The following is a 26,280-nucleotide window of genomic DNA, read 5'->3' as shown; positions in this document are numbered from 1 at the left end:
AAAATATTTGCTTTTATTTTTTTTGTAACATGGTAAGAAATACAGCTGTTTGCTGTACTACATTTCTGTTTCAAAGTTGTTTTGCAAATCAGAACAACTTCATATAAAGTGACATACATGTCGACTTCAAAAAATAAAAGAGTTGAAAAATATGGGATCCTCTGTAGCATTTTTTCCACAAAAATAAAGGGGAGAATTGTATGGAATTTGTCTGCATCTGTCATCTAGGACTGCTGAAAGCAATTGCTCTAATTAAACAAAGGAGATGGTTTCCTTATTAGTCTATGAATTTTGAGAATTATGTTGTGATTTGCCATGAATCAATTACTTATAACTAGAGTATCTATTTACATTGCAGGACTCTCCAGACATTCAGTTTTATATTTTGAGATGTTGTTTGCATTTTCCTTTTCTCATACTTGAAGTGCTTTTTGGATTTTATCCAGGTCTAAATGCAGGAAGTAAGAAATCATTCTGAGAGCTATTCATTACTATAGTAAACTTTTTATAATAGCTTTTAAGTTAAGGTTACCAGATTTTTTTCAATGAATCCAGGGACACTTTTCAAGTTCAATGGATTTTGTATGGGGACTGATCTGTAAATCCGGGGACTGTCCCCAGGAAACGGGGACGTCTGGTAACCTTATTTTAAGTAGCTTTCCAAAATGTTTCAGATAATTAATAGTATGAATTATCAAGTATAGCAATGAAATTATTTAAGGACTACAGGTAAGAATTCCCTGTAATTGGTCAGGCTCAGTTTGTTACAGAAAACTCTTTTCCGGTTGATCCCTAATTATAAGCTTTAAAATGTAAGAAGTATTTTGCTGTAAGAACTTTGGAGATAGAATAGAACATTCAAGCCCACCACATTACACAGATCCCCAGGCAAACAGAAAAATAACTCTCCACATTAAATGAAGGTTAGTATTGTTATGAGTTTGGGCAGGGGTCAGTTTGGATGGAACCCTGGGTCCTCTTCCAGAACTGACGATCCTGTATCTGTGAGGATTGACTGGATAAGGAAAAGCTTTCCAAGCCAGTTCCTTTGTCAAGGTAATGGCGTTGGCTGGCCAGTTAAGTACCACAATTTAACCTAACCAAAGAAGTTGCTCTGTGCCACAAAACAGATGGGTAGGCCTTCCCCAACCTCTCACCTAGCTGCTACGTAGGTGTGTGCAAAAGAGCAAGAGCTCAAAGGCTGAATGCCAGGAGATGCAGACAGATGTATTTTGGCTGTGCTGGATTCAAAACTTCAAAATATCTTTTATGTTGTTAAGGCTGTGAGCCCTTCCATCGCATGGTCAAGTTGTATATATGTGTAAATAAAACCACCAGTCTCTGCTGTCCTTCATTCCAAGGAAATCAGCCCACACTTATCTTTGCTCTACTTTTCTAGGTTCAGCTCTGTACTTTAAAGCTCCCTGTCTGACTGTTGTGTTTGTTTTTTGCCCTGACTTTCCTCCCTACGAAAACCCACTCTTTACTGCTGAATCAGAACAAACAGCTATCCATGGAAAACCCGAATTGCACTTTGTTTCAATTTAGTGTTAAAGAGCTGGTTTTCCTGGGTACAGTGGCGGGGATGGGAAGTGCTCAGACATTGGGAAAATGTGGACCTGTGCCTAGAAATATGGGGCCAAAGGTAAGTGTGAATGAGCCCCAAGTGTTGGAAGAAACCCTGGAGTCTCTTACCACTTGGATATTGGGGTGGTGTGTAACAACATAGCAAAACATTAAACCTTAAAAAGCTTGCCTATACAGAGCTGTCTTCAGATGTCTCCTAAAGGTTATATAGTTACTCATCTCCTTGACATCTGATGGGAGGGCACTCCACAGGGTGGGTGCCATTACCAAGAAGGCCCTCTGCCTGGTTCACTGTAGCTTCAATTCTCAGTGTGGGAATCGCCAGAAGACCCTCGGTGCTGGATCTCAGTGTCCGGGCTGAACAATGGGAGTGGAGATGCTCCTTCAGGTATGGGCTGTTTAGGGTTTTAAAGGTCAGCACCAACACTTTGAATTGTGTTTAGAAATGTACTGGGAGCCAATGTAGGTCTTTCAGGACCGGTATTATATGGTTTTGGCGGCTGCTCCCGGTCACCAGCCTAGCTGCCACATTCTGGATTAGTTGTAGTTTCCGAGTCACCTTCAAAGGTGACATAGAGCGCATTGCAGTAGTCCAAGCAGGAGATAACCAGAGCATGCACCACTCAGGCAAGAGAGTCCATGGGCAGGTAAGATAAAGGTAAAGGGACCCCTGACCATTAGGTCCAGTCATGACCAATTCTGGGGTTGCGGCGCTCATCTCGCTTTATTGGCCGAGGGAGCTGGCATACAGCTTCCGGTTCATGTGGCCAGCATGACTAAGCCACTTCTGGCGAACCAGAGCAGTGCACGGAAATGCTGTTTACCTTCCCGCCGGAGCGGTACCTATTTATCTACTTGCACTTTGACGTGCTTTCGAACTGCTAGGTGGGCAGGAGCTGGGACCGAGCAACAGGAGCTCACCCCGCCACGGGGATTCGAACCGCCAACCTTCTCATTGGCAAGTCCTAGGCTCTGTGGTTTAACCCACAGCGCCACCCATCCATGGGCAGGTAGGGTCTCAATATAAACGGGCTCATCCTTACAATGACAACTTCAGAAGACAAGTCGTATTAAGTCTGTTGCAGCAAAAGATGAAAGAGCCCACAAAAGCTCATGTCACAACAAATATGTTATTCTTCAAGATGTCACAAGATGTCTTGTTTTTCTTTCTAGGAGCAACTCTAAAGGGAAGGAGGTTACTGCTGCAATCCTAATATCGCATACCTGGGCGTAAACTCCTTTGAATTCAGTAGGATATACTTTCAAGCAATTATGGTTAGCTTTGCTCTGCACGGAAAGGTTTGTTCTCCTCATGGAGGCAAATTCCTTTGATCATGGGTAGGCAAACCAAGGCCCAGGGGCCAGATCTGGCCCAATTGCCTTCTAAATCGTGCCCGCAGACGGTCCGGGAATCTGTGTGCTTTTACATGAGTGGAATGTGTCCTTTTATTTAAAATGCATCTCTGGGTTATTTGTGGGGCATAGGAATTTGTTCATTCTTTCCCCCCAAAATATAGTCCGCCCCCCCCAAGGTCTGAGAGACAGTGGACCGGTCCCCTGCTGAAAAAGTTTGCTGACCCCTGGTCTTAGATTGTAGGTTTGTTTGTTTTTTTAGCATTTACTGTGACAAGCGAAGTGTTTCTAAAACCACCCTAAAGCAGTATCTTGTGGCTTCAAACGTTACTTTTTCAACATTCCAATTCAGTGTCCCCCCCCCCCAATATGCCATTTGCATTTAATTGGAGGCATTGCCAACCCTGCAAGCCCACCGTCCGGGGTGGATTTAGGTTTGATGGGGCCCTAAGCTACTGAAGGTAATGGGGCCCTTTATATGTCCAGCTGTCCTTTGTCAACAAACTGTCCGTTTTTTGTGTTGAATATATGGTAATTTATGGACCTAATAGGTATCTAAAGCCATTTGACACTGTTGCTGTATGCAGGTTTTATTTTATTTGTTATTTATCTTATATTTTGGAAATGTACATCCAGATTCCGACCCCCCTTTTATTCTCCCCGCACCTGGAGAGTGGGGCCCTAAGCTATACTTGTAGCTTGTTTAGTTTATACGTAAATCCGGCACTGGTCCTTTGACTTGCAAACTGAAGTAGGGAGTCTCCCGGCAGAAGACTACAAATCCCAGAGTGCCTTTCGGAAAGGCCCTCACCCGCCCGCCAAGAGGGTGCAGTTCCGCTACTCCGCAACAAGAGGGAAGCGGCGACTACATCCCCCACAGTGCAAGGCGAGCAAGCGCGCAGAATGGGGTCCGCCCCCGGCCGCCGCCGCCGCCTCCCCGCCAGAGCGCCCGGATAAAGGTTCCGTTCCGTGCGCAGTGCGGCTCGGTGCGACGCTGCTGGCAGAGGAGGAGGCCGAGTCCGTGGCCCAGGCGGCGCCAGAACAGCCTGGCATCCCCCGAGTCGCCGCCGTGGTGGGGGGAGAGCTCTGAGGCGGACGCCGCCGCGGGCGAGATGTCGGGGGGAACGGGAGGCCCCTCGACCCGGGGCTCCGGCGGCGGCGGAGGGTTGAGCCGCGAGCTGTGCCGCGCCTTCGGCCATTACAACCGGCACCTGGCGCGGCTGCAGCACAACCTGCGCGAGACGAAGAAGTTCTTCCGCGACATCAAGTACTCCCAGGGCCCCGGCGCTGCCTCTGCTGCCGCCGCCGCCGCTACCCCTGGGCCGGCCGGGGAGGAGCCGCGGCCTCAGCAGGAGCAGCCCTCCCCAGATGTCTGTGCTCCTGTTGGTGAGGGTCTCTCGCTGCAGGCCGGTAAGGAGCTCGGGAGTGGGGGGAGGGGCGTATCGGGGGAACCGGGCGGGTCGGTGGGAGGAGGAGCTTCCGCATTTTATGTTGGGTCTCTGCCCAAATCGCAGGGATATTCCTCTCCCTTTAAAAAAAAAAATGTATCAAGGGAAACTCCAACCGGTGTGGCTTCTTCCATCACTGAAGCGGTGTGGGAATGGCAGTCAGTGGGTGGAATTCCCCCCTCTTGGGCAGCCCTTGCAGTCTGGTCTTGTGCATCTGCACTCCCAAGTAACTCTGGCTGAGTTCGCCAAGGTGCTAGAGCTGCAGGGTTGGGAGAAAGCTCCGTTAAATTCCGTAGGACTTGCTTTGGAGTACACATGGTTAGGACTGTACTGTTGTTGCTCTCCCTATCCCCCCAGGTAAGGCCACATCCGCCCCATACAGCTAAAGCACATTTATACCACTTTAGCTATCATGGCTCTCCCTCTACCCCCAAAAAAAGAATACTGGAAATTGTAATTTACCCCTCACAGAACTACCATTTCCTCAAAGAACCCTTAACAAACCACTGTTCTCAGGATCACTTAATGGGGGGGGGGCAGTTAAAGTGGTATAAGACTGCTTAAAATGTATGGTGTGGATTAACAGAAGATTGACAGCAGGGAGAGGCCTGCTGGGGCAGAGCTGGAGAACTATGGCTGCCCAGATGTTGCTGGACTGCAAGTCCTATAATCTGTGACCACATGCTATGCTCATGGTTCTGTATCTGGCATCCATGTCTGTGGGTGACTGCAAGGTATGTGGAGGGGATCCTGGCTTTTCCAGAGGGAGTGGGAAAAGGCAATTGAGAGGCCTTTAGGTAGCCAAGATGAAGAGGGAGGTAGCTGAGAAAAAAGGTGATTATTCAGGAGTAATTATAGGAATCCTTGAAGGCTGAAGGAACTAGTGGTTGACAGGTGGCTGCTGTTTGAAGCTGCCCAGAACCCAAGAAGAATTCTGCTATGCACAAACAAATGGCATTGGCTGCCCTTTAAGTGTTTGGCATCCTGGCTTTGAATAAGAATTTGGTATGGCACTGTTGCCACCCCCATATATGCCTTTTGGAGTGAAGATTACCATCAGTGACTGCTTTAAGTGCTCTCTTGTGTTAGGCTCTGCCTATACTCTACTAAAATGTAAGAATTTTATGTATGGTAAGCTACAAACTAATATAGTCCCCCCCCCCCAAACAAACCCCAGGATGGATAGCAGAGAGAAGTTGCTTCTGAGGCAGGTTTATTGGAGCATGAGTCATTGAGGTCAGCAGCCTCCTGTACGTCTAAGCAATAGCTTGATGTTTATTATTAGTATTTTAATTTCTCAGTATGCATGCTGGTGTAGCTTGTTGCCCCAACTTCTTCACTGTACTCTGAAATACTGTGATTCTGGTCTCTGTTGGTGAATGAGAAGAAATGCTCCTTGAGATGGAAGGAAACAAATGTTCTGAGGTTGGACTGCATTGAAATATGCTGAATGAAGTAGCAGTGAACTAGAAATGGCATAGATGTGATTGGACGGAATGATCTGGATGGACACTAGAGGTTTGTAAATGAGTAACGGAATCAAAACTGGTTCTGAGAATGAATAAAATAAGACAAAAATTGGAATGAGGATCCGAATGGATGTGTGATTGGAATACATGACCTGCCTCTTCAGGAAACAAGTGGTTCGCTACACAGGCTGTTGGCCCTGAACTTGTAATAAATCTGCACCTAGTTGAAATGTGATTCTTCTTATAGAGACGTTTTTAAATGTGTTTGTCAAAACAATCAGATGTTTTCCGCTTTCTGATTCTGCCCTACAGCTTTAACTTTCTAGGTACATTTCCCCACTCTTTCATTGGGAAGTTTTGTACAAAGTGCTTTTTTAAAATATTAGATCAGAAGGAGTTGGCAGAAGCTTTAAGTTGCAGTCCTGTTTACGCTTGTGAGTAAACCAGCTGTTGATGTGCCAATTAAATAGGGTTGCAAAGAAATTAGACATTTTTGAGCTTTTTCTGAGGAAAATCAGCAAAGACGACACTGACATTGACTGCCATACGCCTGGATTTTCCCGCCCAGACACTGGTTGCAGCTACAGTATTCTGGATATGTCCAGATGTATGGCAACCCTTAAAAAAACTTGTTTCTTTTGTGTATGTCTTTGGATATATTATAGTTGGCAAGTTTTGATTGATACTGATATAATACCTGAAATGTTTTATTTACAAAGATAAATAATACAAAGATACATAGTAATGGAAATGTAGGTGTCTACTTATGCCTTGGTTCCTTCTGGTTTTGCAGTTGTTAAGAAGCATTAGGGCTGTTTTATACTTCCGGATTTCTACCAAGCTATGGTTTCTGGGCACTGGCAATTATGCAGCAGAATAGCATGAATAAGAACTGCACTGTGATACATGATGGCAATTGTTTCTGTTATTGAAACACTTTTTTATTTTTGGAGCAACTGCAATCAAACTCTCAGATATATGCAAGTTCACACATCTAGTCCAGCCCCATGCAATGTAGGAACCACAACTGAAGCATCCATGACAGATGACCATCCAGCATCTGTTTAAAAACCTTCCTCTGATCCACTGTCTAACAGCTCTTACTGTCATGAGGTTCTTTCAGATGTTTAGTCAGAATCTCCTTTCTTGTAACTTGAAATTGAATTGAAATTGGTACTCTCTGGAGCAGCAGAAAACAAGTTTGCGCCAACTTCCATATGACAGTCCTCTGGATAGCTGAAGATGGCTGGTATATCACCCCTCAGCCTTTTCTTCTCTAGGCTAAACATATCCAACTCACTCAACTGTTACTCATAAGTCTTGGTTTCCAGATATTTTATCTCCTTGGTTGCTCTCCTCTGCACACCAGAACTGGATACAGTACTGGTCTGACAAAGACAGAAGAGTGATACTATTAGTTCCCTTGATCTGGACACTATACTTCTGTTGATGCAGTCTATAATAGCATTCCCCCCCCTTTTTTTTTTGCTGCTGCTGCTGCATCATCGCACTGCTGACTCATTTTAAGCGTGTGGTCTACTAAGACCCCTAGATCTTCCTGCCTAAGAATAGAACTTTAAATTTGTCCCTATTGAACTTTAAGGTAATATAGAATCCTGATTCCATCTTCTGAGGTATTAGCTACCCCTCCTAGTCTGTTGTCGTATGCATGTTTGCTTAGCATCCTATCTGTTCAAGTCATTTATAAAGATGTTGAATAACACTGGACCCAGGACAGAACCCTGTGGCACCCCACTTGTCACTTTTCTCCAGGATGATGAGAAACCATTGGTGAGCACTCTTTGGGTTCGGTCAGTCAATCAGCTACAAATTCACCTAACAGTAACATCATCTAGCCCACAGTTTACCAGCTTCTCCAAACGACTATCATGGGGGACTTTGTCAAAAGCCTTAATGAAAGCAAGATACGCTCCATCCACAGTATTCCTCTGATACACCAAGCTTGTAACTCTATATAAAAAAAAGAAAAGAAATAAGATTTGTGTGGCATGACTTCTTTTTCAGAAACCTATGCTGGCTCTTAGTAGTCACAGTATGCTTTTCTAAGTACTACTCAAAGAGTGGCTGTTTAATTATTTGTTCTAATACCTTTCCTGATATTGATGACCGCTTGGTAGTTGCATGGGTCCTCTTCCTCCCACCTGCCTTTTTAAAGATGTAGAAAACATTTGCCTGCCTCCAGTTGGCAAAAACTCCAGTATTGCAGTTAGCATACGTTCAGTGTTGCTAATGAATGCATGAAACGGACAATATTCTGTGGAAAAATAAAGCACAAGAAAAATTCCTGCCTCATAAACTTCAGCGCTTTCTGAACAAAACAGGAACAAGGCATGGGCTTAAGACACTCCCTCCTTGCCATGTTGTGTTTTGAGATGGTGATTTATATAGGATATGGACAAACAGTACTTATCTGATTCTGTTGTAACCAGAGACCTTGGAAGATAATTGCTGTGGGATTTTTTTGGGGGTGGGGGAACACATAAGCCCAAAGGTTGTTTCTTTAGTGGATTGTCTGAACCAAGTTACAGAGGATGGCTTCATAGAATACATTTCTTCTTGCTTGACTTTGGTGAGAAAGCATATACATAACTCTGCATAAAAATTATGCACGTGATTGGAAACTAAGTCATGTGTTCATGTTACAAGATAGGCAAATGATAGTTTCACACATTATTTACATGGTACCGGCAAATCTTATCAGGGAGCTGTTCTTATGGTATTTGATTTGGAAAACCAGGCGCAGCATTTGGGTGATTCATAACATGAAAAGGACCAGGTTTGCAATGTTTAATTATCAGTGTGATTAATCTTTAAACATAGCCCCAGAGTAAATGGTGGAGCAGATGAACAATGACTTGATTTGGGATACTTATAGAAACTGCTGCCATGTAGGATGCATAGATAAAAAAATTTTTTTACATAATTTGCTTTCAGTTATTACAACTATTGGTTCTTGCTTTAGGAGGAAAGTACAAGAAGGCTTAGCTGGATCTTCACCAATCCAGGCTGGTCTCTATGGAGCTTTCACTGGGTTTTCAACAAAATAAATACTAATAACAAACAAACATTACAGATCTCATGCTTAGTTATTTTTATAACTCGTCTCAATGTATTATTATAAGGAAATGTCATACTCAGATGGCACTGATTTCTAAAAGAAACATAATCTTTGGTTAGACTGTAAATTTTGTTTTCTTACGTTTTCTCAAAATGCACTAAGGCCTCCTTCAGTGAGGTTCTACAAATGTAAATAGAGTAAAATCTTATCAGTTGGCTAAATCTAAATAATCAGCTAAAAAGCAATTACTTGCTTTATTGTCTTATAAATTTAACATTAAATCAAGATACATTCAGGCAATGCAATGCAAAAATCTAGATGCTGGGTTTATAAAGGAGTAAAGTAATAAAATTAAGTGAAGTTTCTAAAACAGAGATGCTTTGGGACAAAGGAAACCTCTGGGCAAGGATTCAAAATTAGAAAATTAAGCCCCAAACCAATAATAGTAATTGGGAGCTCTTGAAGCTCAAAACCAGTTCAGTATATTAGAATCCACTCAAAACTGGTAACAATGATCAAATAGAATTCTTCTCATGCTTGAACATCTCTGCTAGTAGAATATCTATATATGTTCAGTGTGTGCTGAAATTCTTTTCTTTCATATGACATATGGATGGAGTTAGTGGTGCAAAGACTGTGGTGTCTAGTCTGATAGTGGTATAGGGAGTATACTATGACAATATCCTGGATTGTGAATTAGCATGCACATGCTCTGCTGTGTCTTGATTAACAAAGTCCCAAATGGTACAGAGCCTGTTCTCAAAATGCAGTCCTTTCTGTGGCTTTATGCATTTTGTTTGTAAGCCACCTTATCCCAAAAGGTCAGGGCTGTTTGTAAGCCATCCTCTCTTAAGGTCAGTGTTGGCAACAAACAAACAAAATCCCATAACCACCATATCTGCTGTCTGCAGTGGCCTGTTGAACACTTGCAGGGCTAGCCTACAGCTTTTGGCTCTATATACACCCCATTTCCCCCTATTTGACTTCTAATCTTGGCAAAGTTTAATGATCCACACCCTTGGTGCAGTGAAATTCTATGGTGAAGAAAATAAGGTTGTGCCGAAAGTTCTTATTCAAGTGGAAACTTATGTAAGTGTTGTGAGTAGAAATAGTATGTGAAGTTGCAGTATACTAATAGTAACATATTTCAATAGTGCTTAAGTTTGAATATCACACTAGTGAAGGTTTTCTTTTCCCTGAATAAACTTATTCTCAGGAACTGAGCCTTAACCCTAGATTATGATTCCTGGGAGCTGAACTGTGAAACATTGCCCATGTAATGTGCAAACCTAATTGAGAACCCACACGTTTTCCTCTGGGATTTGTTGTGATTTTCTTTTACCCCTTTCAATTATCATGTAGAGTTCCCCCACCCACAAAAAGCTCCCTCTAGCTTTCTTGAGAAGGTGTTTCAGTTTTTTGTTCTAAACTCTTTGCTGTCATCTCTTCTCAAGTTTGTGTAACCTTCCTCTGATTTCAACAGGTTTTTCCTATAGTCTTTGCATAATGAGGGACAGGACTTGAACCTTGCTATCCATGTTATCTAACAATCCATTGCTAGATGTGTGAACCATTAAGGCACCACCCCATTCTCTGCATATTTGGTTATACTTGTGCAAGTGTCTTAGTACTGGCCAGGTTGATTCTTGATGGATATATTGGTGAATCGTTAAAGGGACCTGTGAAGTTGCACTGTTGAACTAGAGACACTTTACATGATCACATTTGACAAGCAAATTGTAAAATTTGCACTCTGGTTTTTTTCAGCAGTAGAGTAAAAACACACCACCCTTGTCTCAAAACAAGAAGCAGTTGCTATTGTTGGCCATCCTGAAAGAGGAAGCAACCTTACACCAGTCTTGACTCTGCCTTCCTTGAGAGAGCATGTTTAATCTTAGACCTCTGTGTTGCACTCCTTTGGGGGTAGGGGTGGTCCGTGTCACCATTAAGAGAAAGAGGTAGAAATAAGCCAATATATATGTGGACTCTTTCTGGATAAAGTGACTTTTCTTTAAATTTTCAGAGTTGTTAACCTAGTTCAAAGTTTTCATATGAATTAGCCAGATGTTTAACTGAAAATCAATCACAGTCAGTCCATCATTTGAAAAGCAAGACTTTGGAGCCACCTTGCCCCAAAATGGCAACTGACATTCTGTTTTGGTGACTGAAACATAGGTTTAAGGAGCCATTTGGCACCTAGCTTATATATCTGTGCTTCTAACACTGGTCAAGAGGAAGCAGTGGCTAGCTGGCATTTTCTCTGACTCACTGTGGCCTTAGTGAGGCAGGGTCAGTTGTGCACCTTGTGCTTGGGGCAGAAGTGATGCACAAGTCCTGATTGGCACTGCATGACACAGTGGAGAGCAGCATAGTACCTTAGACTCAGTTGACTGTAAAATGGGGTGAAGCACCAAATACAGAGACAACTCTCCCCCATCCCCATTTGCTCAGTGGTGGTATGACTGCACGGTGGTATGAGAAACTGCAGCCACACTGATGTTTCTCCTGCAATCCCCTCAGCAGGGGCCACGGGGCTGAAAGGCATAGCGATTGACCTCTACCTAAATGACCTCTTGGTCTTGACAGCAATTGCTGTTTGTCTCAGGAAGCATTTGTATATGATCAGACATGCAAAGAGCCCCCTCAGACCCACACAACACATTCAGCCTTTTGATAATCACCAAGATGTGGCAAGATAGTTTCCATCAAGGTAGCAGGATACCCGATGCCTGGTTCGCACCCAGAGAGTGCAAGTCTCTTCTCCAAGTTTCCAGGTGGAGCTGGCTCACATTCAGGACCCATGATCCCACTTCATGGATCCATTATCATTACATTAGATTTTAACTTCAGAAATATTCTAACTAGGCCGCTTCAGTGGCGGCTTTTTCCTTATCAGATCTTATTTCCAAAGTGCTCTATCTTATGTGAACATGCTCTACTTGTTGTAACGTGATGTAAACTATTCCTCTGTGCTGCTCATATAGTTATTTTGAGATCAGTTACCTAGTTTCTTCTTGGGAAAAGCAGACCCTTTGCGCACTTTTGAAGTGCTGATCACATGTTTTCTCAACTGATGCAAAATGGTTCCTTCAACTAATCCTTTTAGTGTAAGAATTCTTGTTTGTTGACAGCTGGGCACAACAAAAAGTCATTTTCTTAACTGCTGAATTGAGGCTAGTTCTTCAGTTGAGTAACTTTGGAGTTATTCAGCCTGTTAGTACGTTAGCAATGGATATGAAAATATTAATATAAGTTTTAATCACTATTCTCTGTGCTGTTGATCTTTAGCAGAGACACCCACAGGATTTCCTGGGCCCAGAACATTGTATGTGGATTGCCTCCCCCACCCCCACCCCACAATGTATTGTCAAGAACTGATGTTTTTGCACATGCATTTACTATTAAAATCTGTTTTAAAATAAATTACAGTTATAGGAATAGGGTGGATACTACTGCAAAGATAAAAGTGGGAGAGCAGGGAGGATAATACACATAATCTTGAGCTCTTGAGTGAGAAAGCAAGATACAAATATATAATGTCACTCACAGCAGCACCACCGGACCCTTCCCCCCTGCCCCTGGCAACAGACTAACATGGCTGCCCCTCTGGAAATGGATACTTAACAGGCAGTTAAAATATTCATGAAGGATATTAATTAGTGGCAGTCAACCATCTGTCTAGAGACTTATTCATTGGCAGCATCAGGACTATACATGCAGTCAACAAAAATATACTTGCTGTGTAGTCAGACTGGATTACATGTTGCAGCATAGAAGGTTTCTTGCTGCAATGCAGCTTCTGTTTGCCCAGGCATTTTCAGCCAATATCCTTGAACCTATTTTGTGACCCTGAAGATAGAATTCTGACTAGGGTTGAGCTGGGCATTTGACTTGAGCAAACATTGGTCAAATAATGGTCCAGAATTTTATATTTTTATTATAAAAATATTCCAGTAGTCAGTGGTTGGATATGCATGTTGAGTGCAAAACCAAACTGTTTTACAATAATGATTAATGAGTGGAAGTACTACTTAAAAATTGTTGCAGGTAAGGTTTTTTATAAATATAAACAAGTCACTGAATAGTAGTTTGGCTTTATTCCTGGAAAGTTAGGGTCAGCCTACAGTTAATACACTTTTAAAAAGAGAGAGAGGGAGAGAAAAAATAAAAAATAAACCAAGTAACTTGTACATCCAGAAGTCAATGTTAAGTAGGCAGCAGGCCAATTGTTCATTTCCTTTGCGTCACCTTCAACCGGTTTTTCACCTCCATCATCAAATTTCTCGTCTTGTATGTCTCACTGTTAGCGAATGGCATAGTAAAAAATAATAATCCAGTTTTTAAAAGAAGTTAGCTTCTACCTACACAGTGGCATTCTGAACTTGATCGAGCACTTGCGGTATCCTTCAACAGGTGAATAAGCAATCAACTGGCAATATTTGTCTGATCAATTGGCTAGTGTACCCATCCTAGACTGGGGAAAAGGTAAATGAAGCTATGACCTGTCTAGAAGAAAAAGTTCACATACCAGCTGAATATTCACAGGGTCTAAAGCTATATGTACCTTACTTCATCTTCATTTTTAATGTTGATTTTTTAGGTTTTGTAGAAAACGATCTTGCCTTGCTGAGGGTGTGACTGGGGGCCCTGTTGTCTTAAATGATTTTCAGCAGGGCTCTTTCTGCCACTAAACAATTTTTTCTACTGTACTTCTCTTGCCGTGCATACAAGACACTACTGTGAAGCAGTTTGGCAGTTGACTTGGAACAGAATCGCTCTATGTTGGCTGGGTGGAATAAAACACACAAGCTGTTCTCTTCTTCTGTTCTTCATAATTTTTGTACCAAATACCTTTTGGAAAATGTTATGCTTAGGTTAAGAATGTAGTGCAGCATGAGTGAAACGCCCTTTTAAAGGCACTGAACATAAAGTTGCTTTTAATATGGACACCTTTACTGAACCTGTGACAGAGTTACTGCCACTTCTATGCCCTGCTGGCTACTTGAAACGAGGACTGGAGATGGGGATGGCAGCTTTTCCTGTTTTCCCTCCTAGCTTTTCTCCCCATACCTACCTGCCCACTCACCTGTCGTCACCGAAATGAGAGGGAATTAACCATGCTATCTCCAGGGCTGGTATAGTTTTGGGTCCTGTTGGGGGAGGGCATACTGGAGTAATAATGGGCCTTAGGATCCCAAAGACCCATTGACTGTTGGTAGTTCAGCAACTGCAGTGGAGCTTTCTTTTGCTGCATCAGGGAACTCCAGAGATAGAGTTCTGCAGGCTACTATGGCTGCTCAGCCACTCCCAGGGAGCATAGGGTTGCTCCTTAAATTTAAATATTGAAAACACTTTTATCCCATTCTTCAGCTAAAAATACTTCCAGAGCAGCTTTATCAGTTCTTATGGTAAGACTGACCTTGCCCTTAAACTTAGTCTTAAAGGGCTAAGAAAAAGGGATTAGGAGGGAGAAAGAAGGAAAAAAGCACATTGGACACTATTAATTAGTCAAATCAGGCATGGGGAACCTTTGATGCCACTAGGTGCTGCTCAGCTACTATTCCCATCAGCCCTAGCAAACATGCCCAGTGGCCAAGGATTATGAGAGTTATAGTTAAGCAATATTCAGAAAGCCCAAGGTTCCCCATACCTGAGTTAAGTGGTCAACAAATAATAGTAGTAAAATATGAGAACTTCAAGCTTTCTAAAAGGAGCTGTGCTTAAAGGTGTAAGGCTCCAGTCATAAATACCCTTTAAGATGAAAATAAGAGACCACTGGATTTTTAAAATTCTTTTTGGCATCTTTGAGGAGTATACATAGTACAATGAGACAGTGATATACAAAGGTGAGCTGTTCGTGTTGGACAAGTAAACACTGGAATTCATAGACACCTACTTGTGTGTCACAAATGGAGATAAGGTCTAGGCAGGTTTTCAGTGACATCTTATTCTACAGTTTTCTGATTATTATAAGGTAGACCACTTGGGTTATTATGGGTAAAAAAACCGTAAAGGACCCTTGACAGTCAAGTCCGGTCGCGAATGACTCTGGTGTTATGGCGCTCATCTCGCTTTATTGGCTGAGGGAGCCTTCCTGCCGTGCCTTCGAACTGCTAGGTTGGCAGGAGCTGGGACCGAGTAACGGGAGGTCACCCCGTCGTGGGGATTCGAACCGCCGACCTTCCAATTGGCAAGCCCTAGGCTCAGTGCTTTAGACTACAGAGCCACCTACAATTTACCCTAGTGTTTGTGCAAAGAACACAAAATACATCCTCACCCCATGCAGTAATAGTGCATATTCAACAATATATGAAAGAAAAAGTGCAAATATACATTATCTTGAACATTATATTTCTAATAATCAAGGAAATCATTTCCCCCAAATTATATGTTCCTCCTTTCATCTTTCCATCTTTCTTTAGTAAGTTTAGACATACCAGGCCATTGACCATATCTTCCTGACCTTGCACAATAGCCATCATTTTTCATTTAAACCTTGGGTTGATAACTTCATTTCGTAGTACTGCATTGATATGGGATGTATGTGGAATGGATACTTGCTGAACTTCTTCCTGCCATGTTGCAAATTAAAGGCTTCTGATTCTTGGTGGCAAACTGCATTGCTTCTTCTGTCCCTGCTGCCTAAAATGTCATTTGGGCTGGGAATGCGGGAAGAAGGTAATCTTGGTTCCTGGAATGAGTGACCATTGCTCCATATTCAGTTCTCTTTGTGATACCCTCAGTCTTAGCTGCCCACTCCTGTGCAAAAATATTTTTCAAGTCAGAGTTTGGAATGTCTCATTCTGTACTGACATAGAGCTATAGAATCCTTTTGAAGCTCCATAGGTCACTTCAGAATATAATTGCTAATAACTTCTTTTTTGCCTTTTTTAGGGCACCTGAGCTCTATTGCCTTTCCCCGGCGTGAAGAGGAGTATCTTCAGCTGACAGTAAGCTGTCACCCATGCCTTTTAATCTTTGGTCAGAACTGCAATGCCAAATGTCAGTTAGTCAACATGCTTTTGGGTGAAAGACTGCTACCGACCTCCAAAGTTAGCAGTGAGGAGAACTGTAAGAGGCGTCGAATTCGCTTCACACATGGAAGACAAACACGGATTAGTTTGGCTCTTCCAGGACAGTATGAATTGGTTCACAACTTGGCAGCTCATCAAGGCAGATGGGAAACAATACCAGAAGAGGACTTAGAAATCCACTGCGATAATGAAGATCTCGCACACCAGATTGCAGAGCTGGAGGTTACACTGAATCACACTTTATTACAGGTACTGACGAGATCCAGTGTGTATGTACTTGCCCTGCCCTGTATAAACTTAATGAGAAAGGGAGCGTTGGCATGAAGCATTTTAATGAATATTTTGCACCTACGTTTAGTTGAGTAAATTCTACATAGAAACTAGAGGAGTCCTAGAAGTAGAACAGAGTTTGTCTGCATTCCTAAAGACTTCTGAGGGCGGATACCACATGTTCTGCCTCAACCCAGTGGTTCTTGTTTGAAGTCTGACTGCTGCTGTGGATGATTGAGGGGCGGAGGGTGCAGTTTGCAGCAGTGAAGCTTTAACTCTTCCCCTGACTGCTGGTTTTGCCCATACTCATTTGCTTTTCCTACAGCCCAGGTGCCGGACCTGTGATTGTATAAACTTGCTTAGATTTCTGCAAAGTATCTGAGGGTGTAGACAGACATGGTAATAAAGCACAGTGCTTACAGTGGCACCTTGGGCCCTGTGTTGAACCCAGCTTCCTCCTGGCTTTGAATCTGAAATGACAGTCATATGTACCTGTGAAATAAGTGCTGATGGTTTATGCTCCTCTGTCCTCCATCTAGGAGTGGGGGGGGGGGCTCTATTATGCAAAACCTGCTCCAGGGATTGTGGGAGGATTCTTGGTAGCATAGGGCCAACCCATACACAGCCAGATACCCTGAAGAAGGGGCAGACATGCCTAAATAGTTACCCTTGTCTTCACCGAATTTTTTTCTTGAATTGTTGTAATTAGCATTAAGGAGTCCTTCTAAAACAGGGCTCAGCAACCTAAGGTCCATGGGCCGGAAGCGGCCAGTGGAGGTTGTTTGAACGGCCCACGAGCTGCCCCCAAACTGAGCTGCCTGCTCGCGCACTGCGCTAAACCAGCGCAGCGCAGGGACTCGCTTCCGCAGCACTGGAAATTGCATCTGTGCACATGATCCAGCCCACGAAGGGATCTTCGTGGGACCGATCCAGCAAGATAAACATTGCCAACCCCTGTTCTAAAACTAAATAGAATGGATACTATGTTCTTCTCTCTCCATCCCTTGACTTCAAAGTCGAAATACTTATCTAGTGCATTCTGTAGCTCAGGGCAAGTGTAGGGGAGGTAATGTTTGAAAGGGTTCCTTTTACTTGGGATTCTTGCCTCCCGTGTGAGTCATGTTCACGATACCACTACCCCTCGAGGGTTTGCCAGCCTGTCTGTTCCTGAGTATAACTTTGTTCTGAATGTTTGTGAGTGTATGCTCCGAGTGTTGAATTTGGTTTTGTGTACTTCAACTGAATATGTCTGCCTTGCTCTTTTTTTTTTTAATAGGTCAGCTAACACAGGGCAGCTCAAATATCTCTCATAAACTTTTCAAACCAGTGACAAAGATTTCTTTGTTAGGCTCCAGATATATCTAGGACAAATCAGATGAAAACAGCCACTCGGATTAATTTGTAAGGAGTGGCACAGGACTGTTTCCTCTGTTCTGTGTAGGAGAGCCACTGTGAAAAACTCCTTCTTACAAATGAAATTTTTAAACAGGGGAAGTTAACATTTACATCTTATATGTGAAAACTGCATATCTAATTACAGGGAGGGATCTTCCTATTTCGTAATTTGCAAGCTTCAATGAGTGGTAACAAGGAAATACTTCCACCATAAGGAGAGGCATGGTATAAATTTTAAAAACGGACATAATCCACATTTTTAAAAAGTCAATTGAAAAAAGCATTGGGGCTTTTGCAAATCCATGATTGCTTTAAAAGCATGGAAATTGTGAGGTGGAAATTGTGTGCCAGTAAATAAGTTGTACATTCTAACATATTGTGCTGTCTACCACCTTAGGCTTCATACCTCCCACAGCTTGCTTGGGTCCTTTAGCACCAATCCTCTTCTGCTGTAGTTTGAGGGCAACACTGGTGCCATGTTCATGTTTAAAAGTTTGGATAAATGTTTAAATTCAGGAGTTTCTAGTGAAATGAATTGCTTTAAAACTAATGACAGTTTTGAAATAAATCCTATTGTCTTACTATGTAGAATAATGGCACCAGGCAAAATAAGTAGAAAGGCTATAGGAAATGGGTTCCAATTCTACTGTAGTATTTAATGGCTGCCAATAAGAAACACATCTGCACAGTAATCTAAATGCTAATTCACTTCGTTGGGAGCTCTAGAAAGGAAAGGCAGTCTAGATAGAATTATACACAGCCATCCCCTCTGTGTGACACAGGAAGTTAAAATCCATACCAGGTGGACTTCAGGTTCCAAAATAAAATTTGCACACCATACAATTGCAGTAATTATGTCAGGCAGGTTAGACTAATCAAGAAGCAAGAATTAACCAGTTAGAATGAAAGTTGAGCACTATCCCAGACTCCACTTTATGATATAAGTGGCAGCTTTATGTAAGCCTCCAAATCTTAACGAACTGAGAAATGGACCTTTGTAAACAAACGCCTCATTCATCAGATACAAAAAGATGGCTGCCGGTTTGTCAGGCAGGTTCTCTTGCATTGATAAGAAAAGGGTTTGATAGTTAAAGATTCTGTTTGTTGTGTGGCGTACATAGCCTATCTTTCACAGTGTATTCTTTAATCAAATACGACGTGATCTGATAGAAAGTGTGACAGAAGATGGAAATGTTATTTTTAACAGGGCTGGCACCTACAAAGTTATTCATAAATAGAAATACAGTAATACTAACGTTCCTTTATCCACTTGTGCAATTAGTTTTACACATTTTATTGACCACCATGAGCCAACATTTTGAGTCTGAATTAAGTCTATTGAAATTTAGTGTGGCCTTAGAATACACTGAAAACTGTTGTGGAGAGTGACGGTTAAGTTTTAAATAAAAGATAAAATAACTTAAACCTGAACATAAGTTGAACCCAATCATAACAATGTTGTATCTCCTCTGAAAATATCAATATATTCTATGCATATTTATTGAGAACTGTGTTAGACCTTACTCATAGAGAGATTTGCAGTGTGCAGGAGGCATCTAGCTAGGTAAAGGAAATGAGCAACTTAAATTTCAGTCTTGGTCTTCAGGATAATAATGCATGTTGTAAAATTAATAGAATTTGTTGTTGAATTCTGTAATTTCAAATCTGGTTTGAAGAGCAACAACTATTATATACCACCAGTACCAAACATTAGAATTAAGAAAATAAAACAACACAACAGCAATCCCTTAAAATTACTTATCGGACTCAATGATTTTGCAAAGTTTTTTGCAGATAAAATCGCTCAGATTCGGGAAGAAGTAGACTCCACCGTGGGAGCAGGGCCGGGGCGGGAGAGTGCTAGAGTTCTGTCTAGTCAAGTTGAGTGGGATCAATTCCAATCTGTTACCTCTGAGGATGTGGACAAGCTGCTTGGACGAGTGAAACCAACCACCTGTCTCCTGGATCCTTGCCCATCCTGGCTTATAAAAGCTAGCCGGGAAGGACTGGGCGATGGGCTTCATGGGGTGGTGAATGCTTCCCTCCATGAGGGAGCCTTCCCAGACCCGCTGAAAGAGGCTGTTATTAAACCGCTTCTTAAAAAACCATCTTTAGATGCGGCCACGATGGCCAACTATCGCCCAGTCTCAAATCTTCCATTCTTGGGCAAGGTGATTGAGCGAGCAGTTGCCGAACAACTCCAGGCACGCCTGGAAGAAGTGGACCATTTGGATCCCTTCCAGTCGGGATTCAGGCCTCATCATGGGACTGAAACTGCCTTGGTCGCACTGGTTGATGATCTCCGGCGGGCTAGGGACAAAGGTGAGAGCTGTTTCCTAGTTCTGCTGGATCTCTCAGTGGCGTTTGATACCATCGACCATAACATCCTTCTGGACCGTCTTGAGGGGCTGGGAGCTGGGGGCACTGTCATACAGTGGTTCCGCTCCTTCCTCCTGCGCCGTGTTCAGAAAGTGGTGGTGGGGGATGAGTGTTCAGACCCCTGGGCTCTCACTTGTGGGGTGCCTCAGGGTTCTGTCCTCTCCCCCATGCTTTTCAACATTTACATGCAGCCGCTGGGAGAGATCATCAGGAGGTTTGGGCTGGGTGTTCATCAGTATGCGGATGATACCCAGCTGTACCTCTCTTTTAAATCAGAACCAGTGAAGGCGGTGAAGGTCCTGTGTGAGTGTCTGGAGGCGGTTGGAGGATGGATGGCGGCTAACAGATTGAGGTTGAATCCTGACAAGACAGAAGTACTGTTTTTGGGGGACAGGAGGCGGGCAGGTGTGGAGGATTCCCTGGTCCTAAATGGGGTAACTGTGCCCCTGAAGGACCAGGTGCGCAGCCTGGGAGTCATTTTGGACTCACAGCTGTCCATGGAGGCACAGGTCAAATCTGTGTCCAGGGCAGCTGTTTACCAGCTCCATCTGGTATGTAGGCTGAGACCCTATCTGCCTGTGGACTGTCTCGCCAGAGTGGTGCATGCTCTGGTTATCTCCTGCTTGGACTACTGCAATGCACTCTACGTGGGGCTACTTTTGAAGGTGACTCGGAAACTACAACTAATTCAGAATGCGGCAGCTAGACTGGTGACTGGGGGCGGCCGCCGAGACCATATAACACCGGTCTTGAAAGACCTACATTGGCTCCCAGTACGTTTCCGAGCACAATTCAAAGTGTTGGTGCTGACCTTTAAAGCCCTAAACGGTCTCGGTCCAGTATACCTGAAGGAGCATCTCCACCCCCATCATTCTGCCTGGACGCTGAGGTCCAGCGCCGAGGGCCTTCTGGCGGTTCCCTCATTGCGAGAAGCAAAGCTACAGGGAACCAGGCAGAGGGTCTTCTCGGTAGTGGCGCCCGCCCTGTGGAACGCCCTTCCAGCAGATGTCAAAGCGATAAACAACTGCCTGACATTCAGAAGACATCTTAAGGTAGCCTTGTTCAGGGAAGTTTTTAACGTGTGATATTTTACTGTATTTTTGGTTTCTATGGAAGCCGCCCAGAGTGGCTGGGGAGGCCCAGCCAGATGGGCGGGGTATAAATAATAAATTATTATTATTATTATTATTATTAAATCCATTATCAGTGAAAGAACTTATAAAAGAGTTATTGTGTCAGGATTCTCTCACATCTGTAGGAACTCTGTAGCTCCAGCCCTTCCTTCATTTCAGTTAATACTCCTGCATGTGGGGCATCTAACTTTACCAATAGTATAGTAAGTTCCATTTAGGGAGGGGAGCGCAGTATGAGTAGCAAATAAGAAAGTTAGCAAAAAAATTAAAAGCTTTAAAAGGTACTACAAGAGAATCCAGTACTTTCAAAGGAGGTGATTTTGCAGGACCAGTCCATAGTTAAAACACCCCAAGTTTTGTTGGACTACTAGTCTGTTGACTTCATTTTTGTCCTAATTTTTATATTGCTTTATTACAGTTTTGTATTTAACGATCATACAGATATGATCTAAATGTATAGAGGCATCATTCTTTTTAATGCTATGTTTAGTAGCACTGTCCCTATCAGTTTGGTAGAGGAATGGGACAGCCCACATTACTGTACAGTAGTGATTACTGAATACCTCTGATGCCCCTGGTATGCAGACATACTAGTTTATAAATTGAGGGGTGAAACTAAAATAGCTGAAGGACTGAGGTATGTTCAGTGGCCTCTAGGAACCAGGAGATGCTGAGAGTAATTGTGTGTGGTTGAAGTAGGAGGTAAGAAGAATTTGGGGAGAAGTGGATTGGCCTGCTCAAGCCCCTAACAACAACTTGTGTCCTGGAGGTGCAGATTCTGGAGGGGAATCAATAAAGCACTTGAACAGTAGGGGAAAGTTTCATTAGGGTGGGAGAGACAAAAGGTGTCCTCTTTAATTTGTCTCCCGTCTCGCTGTCCCCCCGCTCCAGGTTTTCTGGAATTCTGTTAGGAGCTGAGGATACGAAACAGCTTTTTGTTGCACATCCCACTCATATTTCTGTATTTAAGAATTATTTTCCCATTGATATATGCACCTCTGTTATAAACTTAAGGTTTTGTTTCTCTTCAGATTAACTAGTTGGCATCCAAGTGGCAATACTAAACTGCTTTCCAGAACTTATGTCAGTTTCATAGTACAGTATCTGAATTTTCATTCTGCTTCTATCTTTTTATTCAGCGAGCTGCTCCCAGTTGTTTTCGAATGGTTTTCCCCTTATCTGTGTAAAAGAAAGTTACCTCCCTTTCTGCGTCTAGTGTTGCACATATCTCATTTCAGCAGCTACTTCTGTTCTAACTATTAAGTTCAAGACCAACATCCTGTCTGGGAGCACAAAACATTATTCACAATTGGGAATATTTTACATTCATAGGAAATGCGGCATTCTGTATCTCATTATTGTAGCACATTTTTAAAAAACATTTTGTTAATTAGCCTTTCCTGCCATATGTGAATGTCTGCTCTTCTTTTAGAGCCACTCAAGTACCGTATTTTTCGCTCTATAAGACGCACCAGACCACAAGACGCACCTAGTTTTGGGAGGAGGAAAACAAGAAAAAAAAAATTCTGAATCTCAGAAGCCAGAACAGCAAGAGGGATCGCTGTGCAGTGAAAGCAGCAATCCCTCTTGCTGTTCCGGCTTCTGGGATAGCTGCGCAGCCTGCATTCGCTCCATAAGACGCACACACATTCCCCCTTACTTTTTAGGAGGGAAAAAGTGAGTCTTATAGAGCAAAAAATACGGTATTTTCTGAAGTGCTTCCTTTTGCATTTTTATCATTTATCATATATAAACAGTCTTGAAATTCTTCTCCTTAAAAGCTTTCGATGAATGTATGCCGGTCTAGCAGGATAAGCCCATAGTTTAAAGCAGTTTCTTTTTTAATACATCAATGATTCAGTATCTGAAGAAGTGTGCATGCACACGAAAGCTCATACCAAGAACTAACTTAGTTGGTCTTTAAGGTGCTACTGGAAGGAAAATATTTTTTTGTAATGATTCAGATGTAGGTGTGCATCCCTGTCTATGTTATGTGTGACTGTTGCGGGCAAATAATCTGTAGATTAGAGGCAATATGTATTAAAGCCCCTATCTGTATATTCCTGTTGCCTTTTTAAAGCTTCAAATTTGTTGCTGGTTTCATCTGTCTTTGTTCAACCTTATTTTAAAAAGTCTTGACAACTCTAGGTAGGCCTTTTTCAATCCTTCCAGCAAGCAAGCCTTCACATTTTGTTCACTTTCTGGTCCATTTACAGATTCTAACACCTTTCCAGCAAGAAAATATTATTAGAGAAAAGGAAATTGTGGTTATCATACTTGCAAATATCACTAAAAGCTATTTTGATGTTTTGAAAATATATTTAATAATAGTGCATTCTTTTTCCATTAGGTATAATTTCAAAGACTTGTGTTTCTTTGGAATAAATTACAGAATAATATATAAAATGGGATATCTCTGGATGGGAGATTCCTTAACTTCTAGTTAACTGATTTTTGACCATTAGATCCCTGCTAATTTTGTTACGCCTGATTTTCTTAATAGAAAATAAGCCAAGGGCATACTTAAGACCAGGCCCGTGCAGAGTGGGGGCAGCCAGCTTCACTTGCCCTGGACCTCAGAGGCCTAAGCCGGCCACAGACCAGCTGCTTTTTTTGTTTGAGTTCATATCTTTATTCTAACAAAACTCCTGTCCTGGGCCTCAGACAAGCTCTGTGTGGGCTTGCTTAAGACCCAATATAGTTATGCAACATTTAGCTTCTAATACATTAATATTTGTGGGGTTTCATTATGTAATTCATATAAATTCAACCAAGGAATCATTGATGTGTCCTTCCATGTAGGAAAATGTGATGCTCTCGGATAGCCCTTCATTGCCCTGCTTTTCCTCCAAGCTAGTTTTGACCTGCCATCCACTAAGCTTTTAGTTTCTGATCCCATCCACCCTGGGACAGAAAAAAAAAGCTCCTCTGAAGCCTGATGTTCTATGTTCTTCTCCAGAACCTTTTCAGGATATCTGCAAAGAACTGGAATGGATCATTGCTCCTATGGTGAGTTGGGACACCCCCTTGTACTTCAGCTGGCCAGATCTGTTTCTTACTCCTTAAGAGTGCAGGACCCAAGTTTTGACTCAAAGGAAAGCTTAGAAAGCTTACATGGAATAAGGAGAATAAGTAAATTACAAGAGAAAATTGAATGAGAGCAAGCACACTGCACTTTCTGTGTTCTCTTCTAATGGCCTTTGCTGTGTGCTGCTTTAAGATGCAAAAGCCAAGCCTCAACCCCAGGCGCTTTTTGGTTTGCTATGGGCTGAGCCTTGTGCCTTCTCCTGTCCATGTGTTAATCTCACAGCATACATTTCTACTGTTTCAGAATAGCCCTGTCTTCCTCTCTCTTTTGCCTCATTTCAGCACTCAGCAAAGTGAAACCAGCTGAGTACAGTGGTACCTCGGGTTAAGTACTTAATTCGTTCTGGAGGTCCGTTCTTAACCTGAAACTGTTCTTAACCTGAAGCACCACTTTAGCTAATGGGGCCTCCCACTGCCGCCGTGCCACCGCCACGCGATTTCTGTTCTCATCCTGAAGCAAAGTTCTTAACCCAAGGTACTATTCTGGGTTAGCGGAGTCTGTAACCTGAAGCATCTGTAATCTGAAGCGTATGTAACCCGAGGTACCACTGTATTAGCTTGGTCTCTGGACATCCATGCATACATTGTATTCTCTTGGAAGAGGAAGGAACTAGTTTTACCCAGTCAATACAAATGTGAATCTTCCTTGCCTATTATGAGTTGTGGACTGACCAATCAACTATTGGGAGACAGACTATCCAGCTGCTGTTTCTAAATATGTATGTATACATGTGCACAAAGATGTGTGAGAGATTCATGCATACAGGAAAAATGTCATGGGCATAGAATCATGAAGTAAGGCTGACCTATCTAGAGTAAGATGAAATGATTCAAACATTGTGCTAAGGAAATTATGTTTGGCGGGCATCAAGACCAAAATGTAATGACGGACTTTTGAACATTTTGCTTTAAAGAGAATTAGACTACCAGGATTGCATGTTTTATCTTCAAGTCTGCAAAGGTTTTAGCTCTGAATTAAAGCTCAAGATGATTAGTATTATTATTTTTAACAATTTGGGGGCATTTGACTCAACAGCTACCTTCTGTGTGCCCTCTAAACCTGTTCTAGGGGTTTCTCCAACCCTGCAGAATGGATTTGCTCAGCGGGGAACATGCAGGAAGGGGAAAGAGAAGTTCCATTGAGCAAGGAGAAATTTGTTCACTTACAGAATGAGCTAATTGAATGCTGCTCTGTAGACATTGTGTTTAAATATAAATCTGCTTGATTAATCAGGCATCTTTGATTCAGTCTCTGATTATTTTTTAATCTATTAAGCGTTGTAGCCCTAGAGATGATTATTTTCCTCTGAAGCCACTACCGCATGCCTAAACATTGAACTTTTTTTAAAAAAGTTCACTTAATGTACATACTGAATTTGATACCTCGAAATCATGTTTAAATGCGATTCTTGACGTACTTCCCTTCAGTGAAATGAAGAGAATCAAAGAGGTCAGTTGCAAAAATGAGCTTCCAGCTTGGAGGGTTTATTGTTAAAGGTGAACCTTCTTGCATAACATCTCTGCTGCCTTCTGTGAGGAGCTGCAGACTCTAGAAGGAAATCACAGATAAAGGCTATCTAGCAGAAAAATACCCAGCAGCAAGGCATTAACTGTTGCCTAAGCAAGATTAGTTGTTCTTATTAGTTGAGACATATCTTTTCTAACTTTTCTCTCCTTTATGTCTCCTAGAGACAGCATTGGTTTCCTCCTTTGTTTACTGCCATCCGCGTGAGTCATCTCGCATGCTGAATGTTGATTTGCACATCCAATTTTACTCTTTAACTTGCACTCTTGTCTGACCACATCAGTTTTTGTGTTTCCATGCTTGGGAGTCCCATGACAGTCATAACAGGCAAACCAATGTTAAATGTTTGTTTTGGAAGTAACAGAAAGGGAATTTGGGAGGATCTAGCGATACATGGAATAGCTGAAACTTGCTAGGATTTTTTTTTAAATAAAAAAATTAAGCCTAGTAGTGAATTAGTAGTGGCTTTATAACTTTTATCATAATTCCTCTGTCAGCTGTTGACAGATCTTGCTCATGCC

General features: G+C 42.4%; 1 protein-coding gene across 4 annotated transcripts in view; it reads left to right on the top strand.

Annotated features, from left to right (window-relative positions):
* The first annotated feature begins 3,790 nt into the window (after positions 1 to 3,790).
* The window catches only part of DSTYK (dual serine/threonine and tyrosine protein kinase), a 39,631-nt gene continuing 17,141 nt past the window's right edge, over positions 3,791 to 26,280 (top strand). The window contains exons 1-2 of one of the 4 annotated variants that reach the window (XM_053393294.1): positions 3,791 to 4,350; positions 15,831 to 16,219. In XM_053393294.1, coding sequence (XP_053249269.1) covers positions 4,053 to 4,350; positions 15,831 to 16,219 — 687 coding nt within the window. In that variant the 5' untranslated portion in view covers positions 3,791 to 4,052. Of the gene's footprint in view, positions 4,351 to 15,830; positions 16,220 to 24,132; positions 24,157 to 26,280 lie in introns of those variants that run through there. The other 3 variants (XM_053393293.1, XM_053393295.1, XM_053393296.1) reach the window with 3 other exon arrangements.

The sequence above is a fragment of the Podarcis raffonei genome, chromosome 6, assembly GCF_027172205.1.
Source record: "Podarcis raffonei isolate rPodRaf1 chromosome 6, rPodRaf1.pri, whole genome shotgun sequence".
Classification (NCBI taxonomy): Eukaryota; Metazoa; Chordata; class Lepidosauria; order Squamata; family Lacertidae; genus Podarcis; species Podarcis raffonei.
This window is presented reverse-complemented; position numbering and strand designations above follow the sequence as displayed.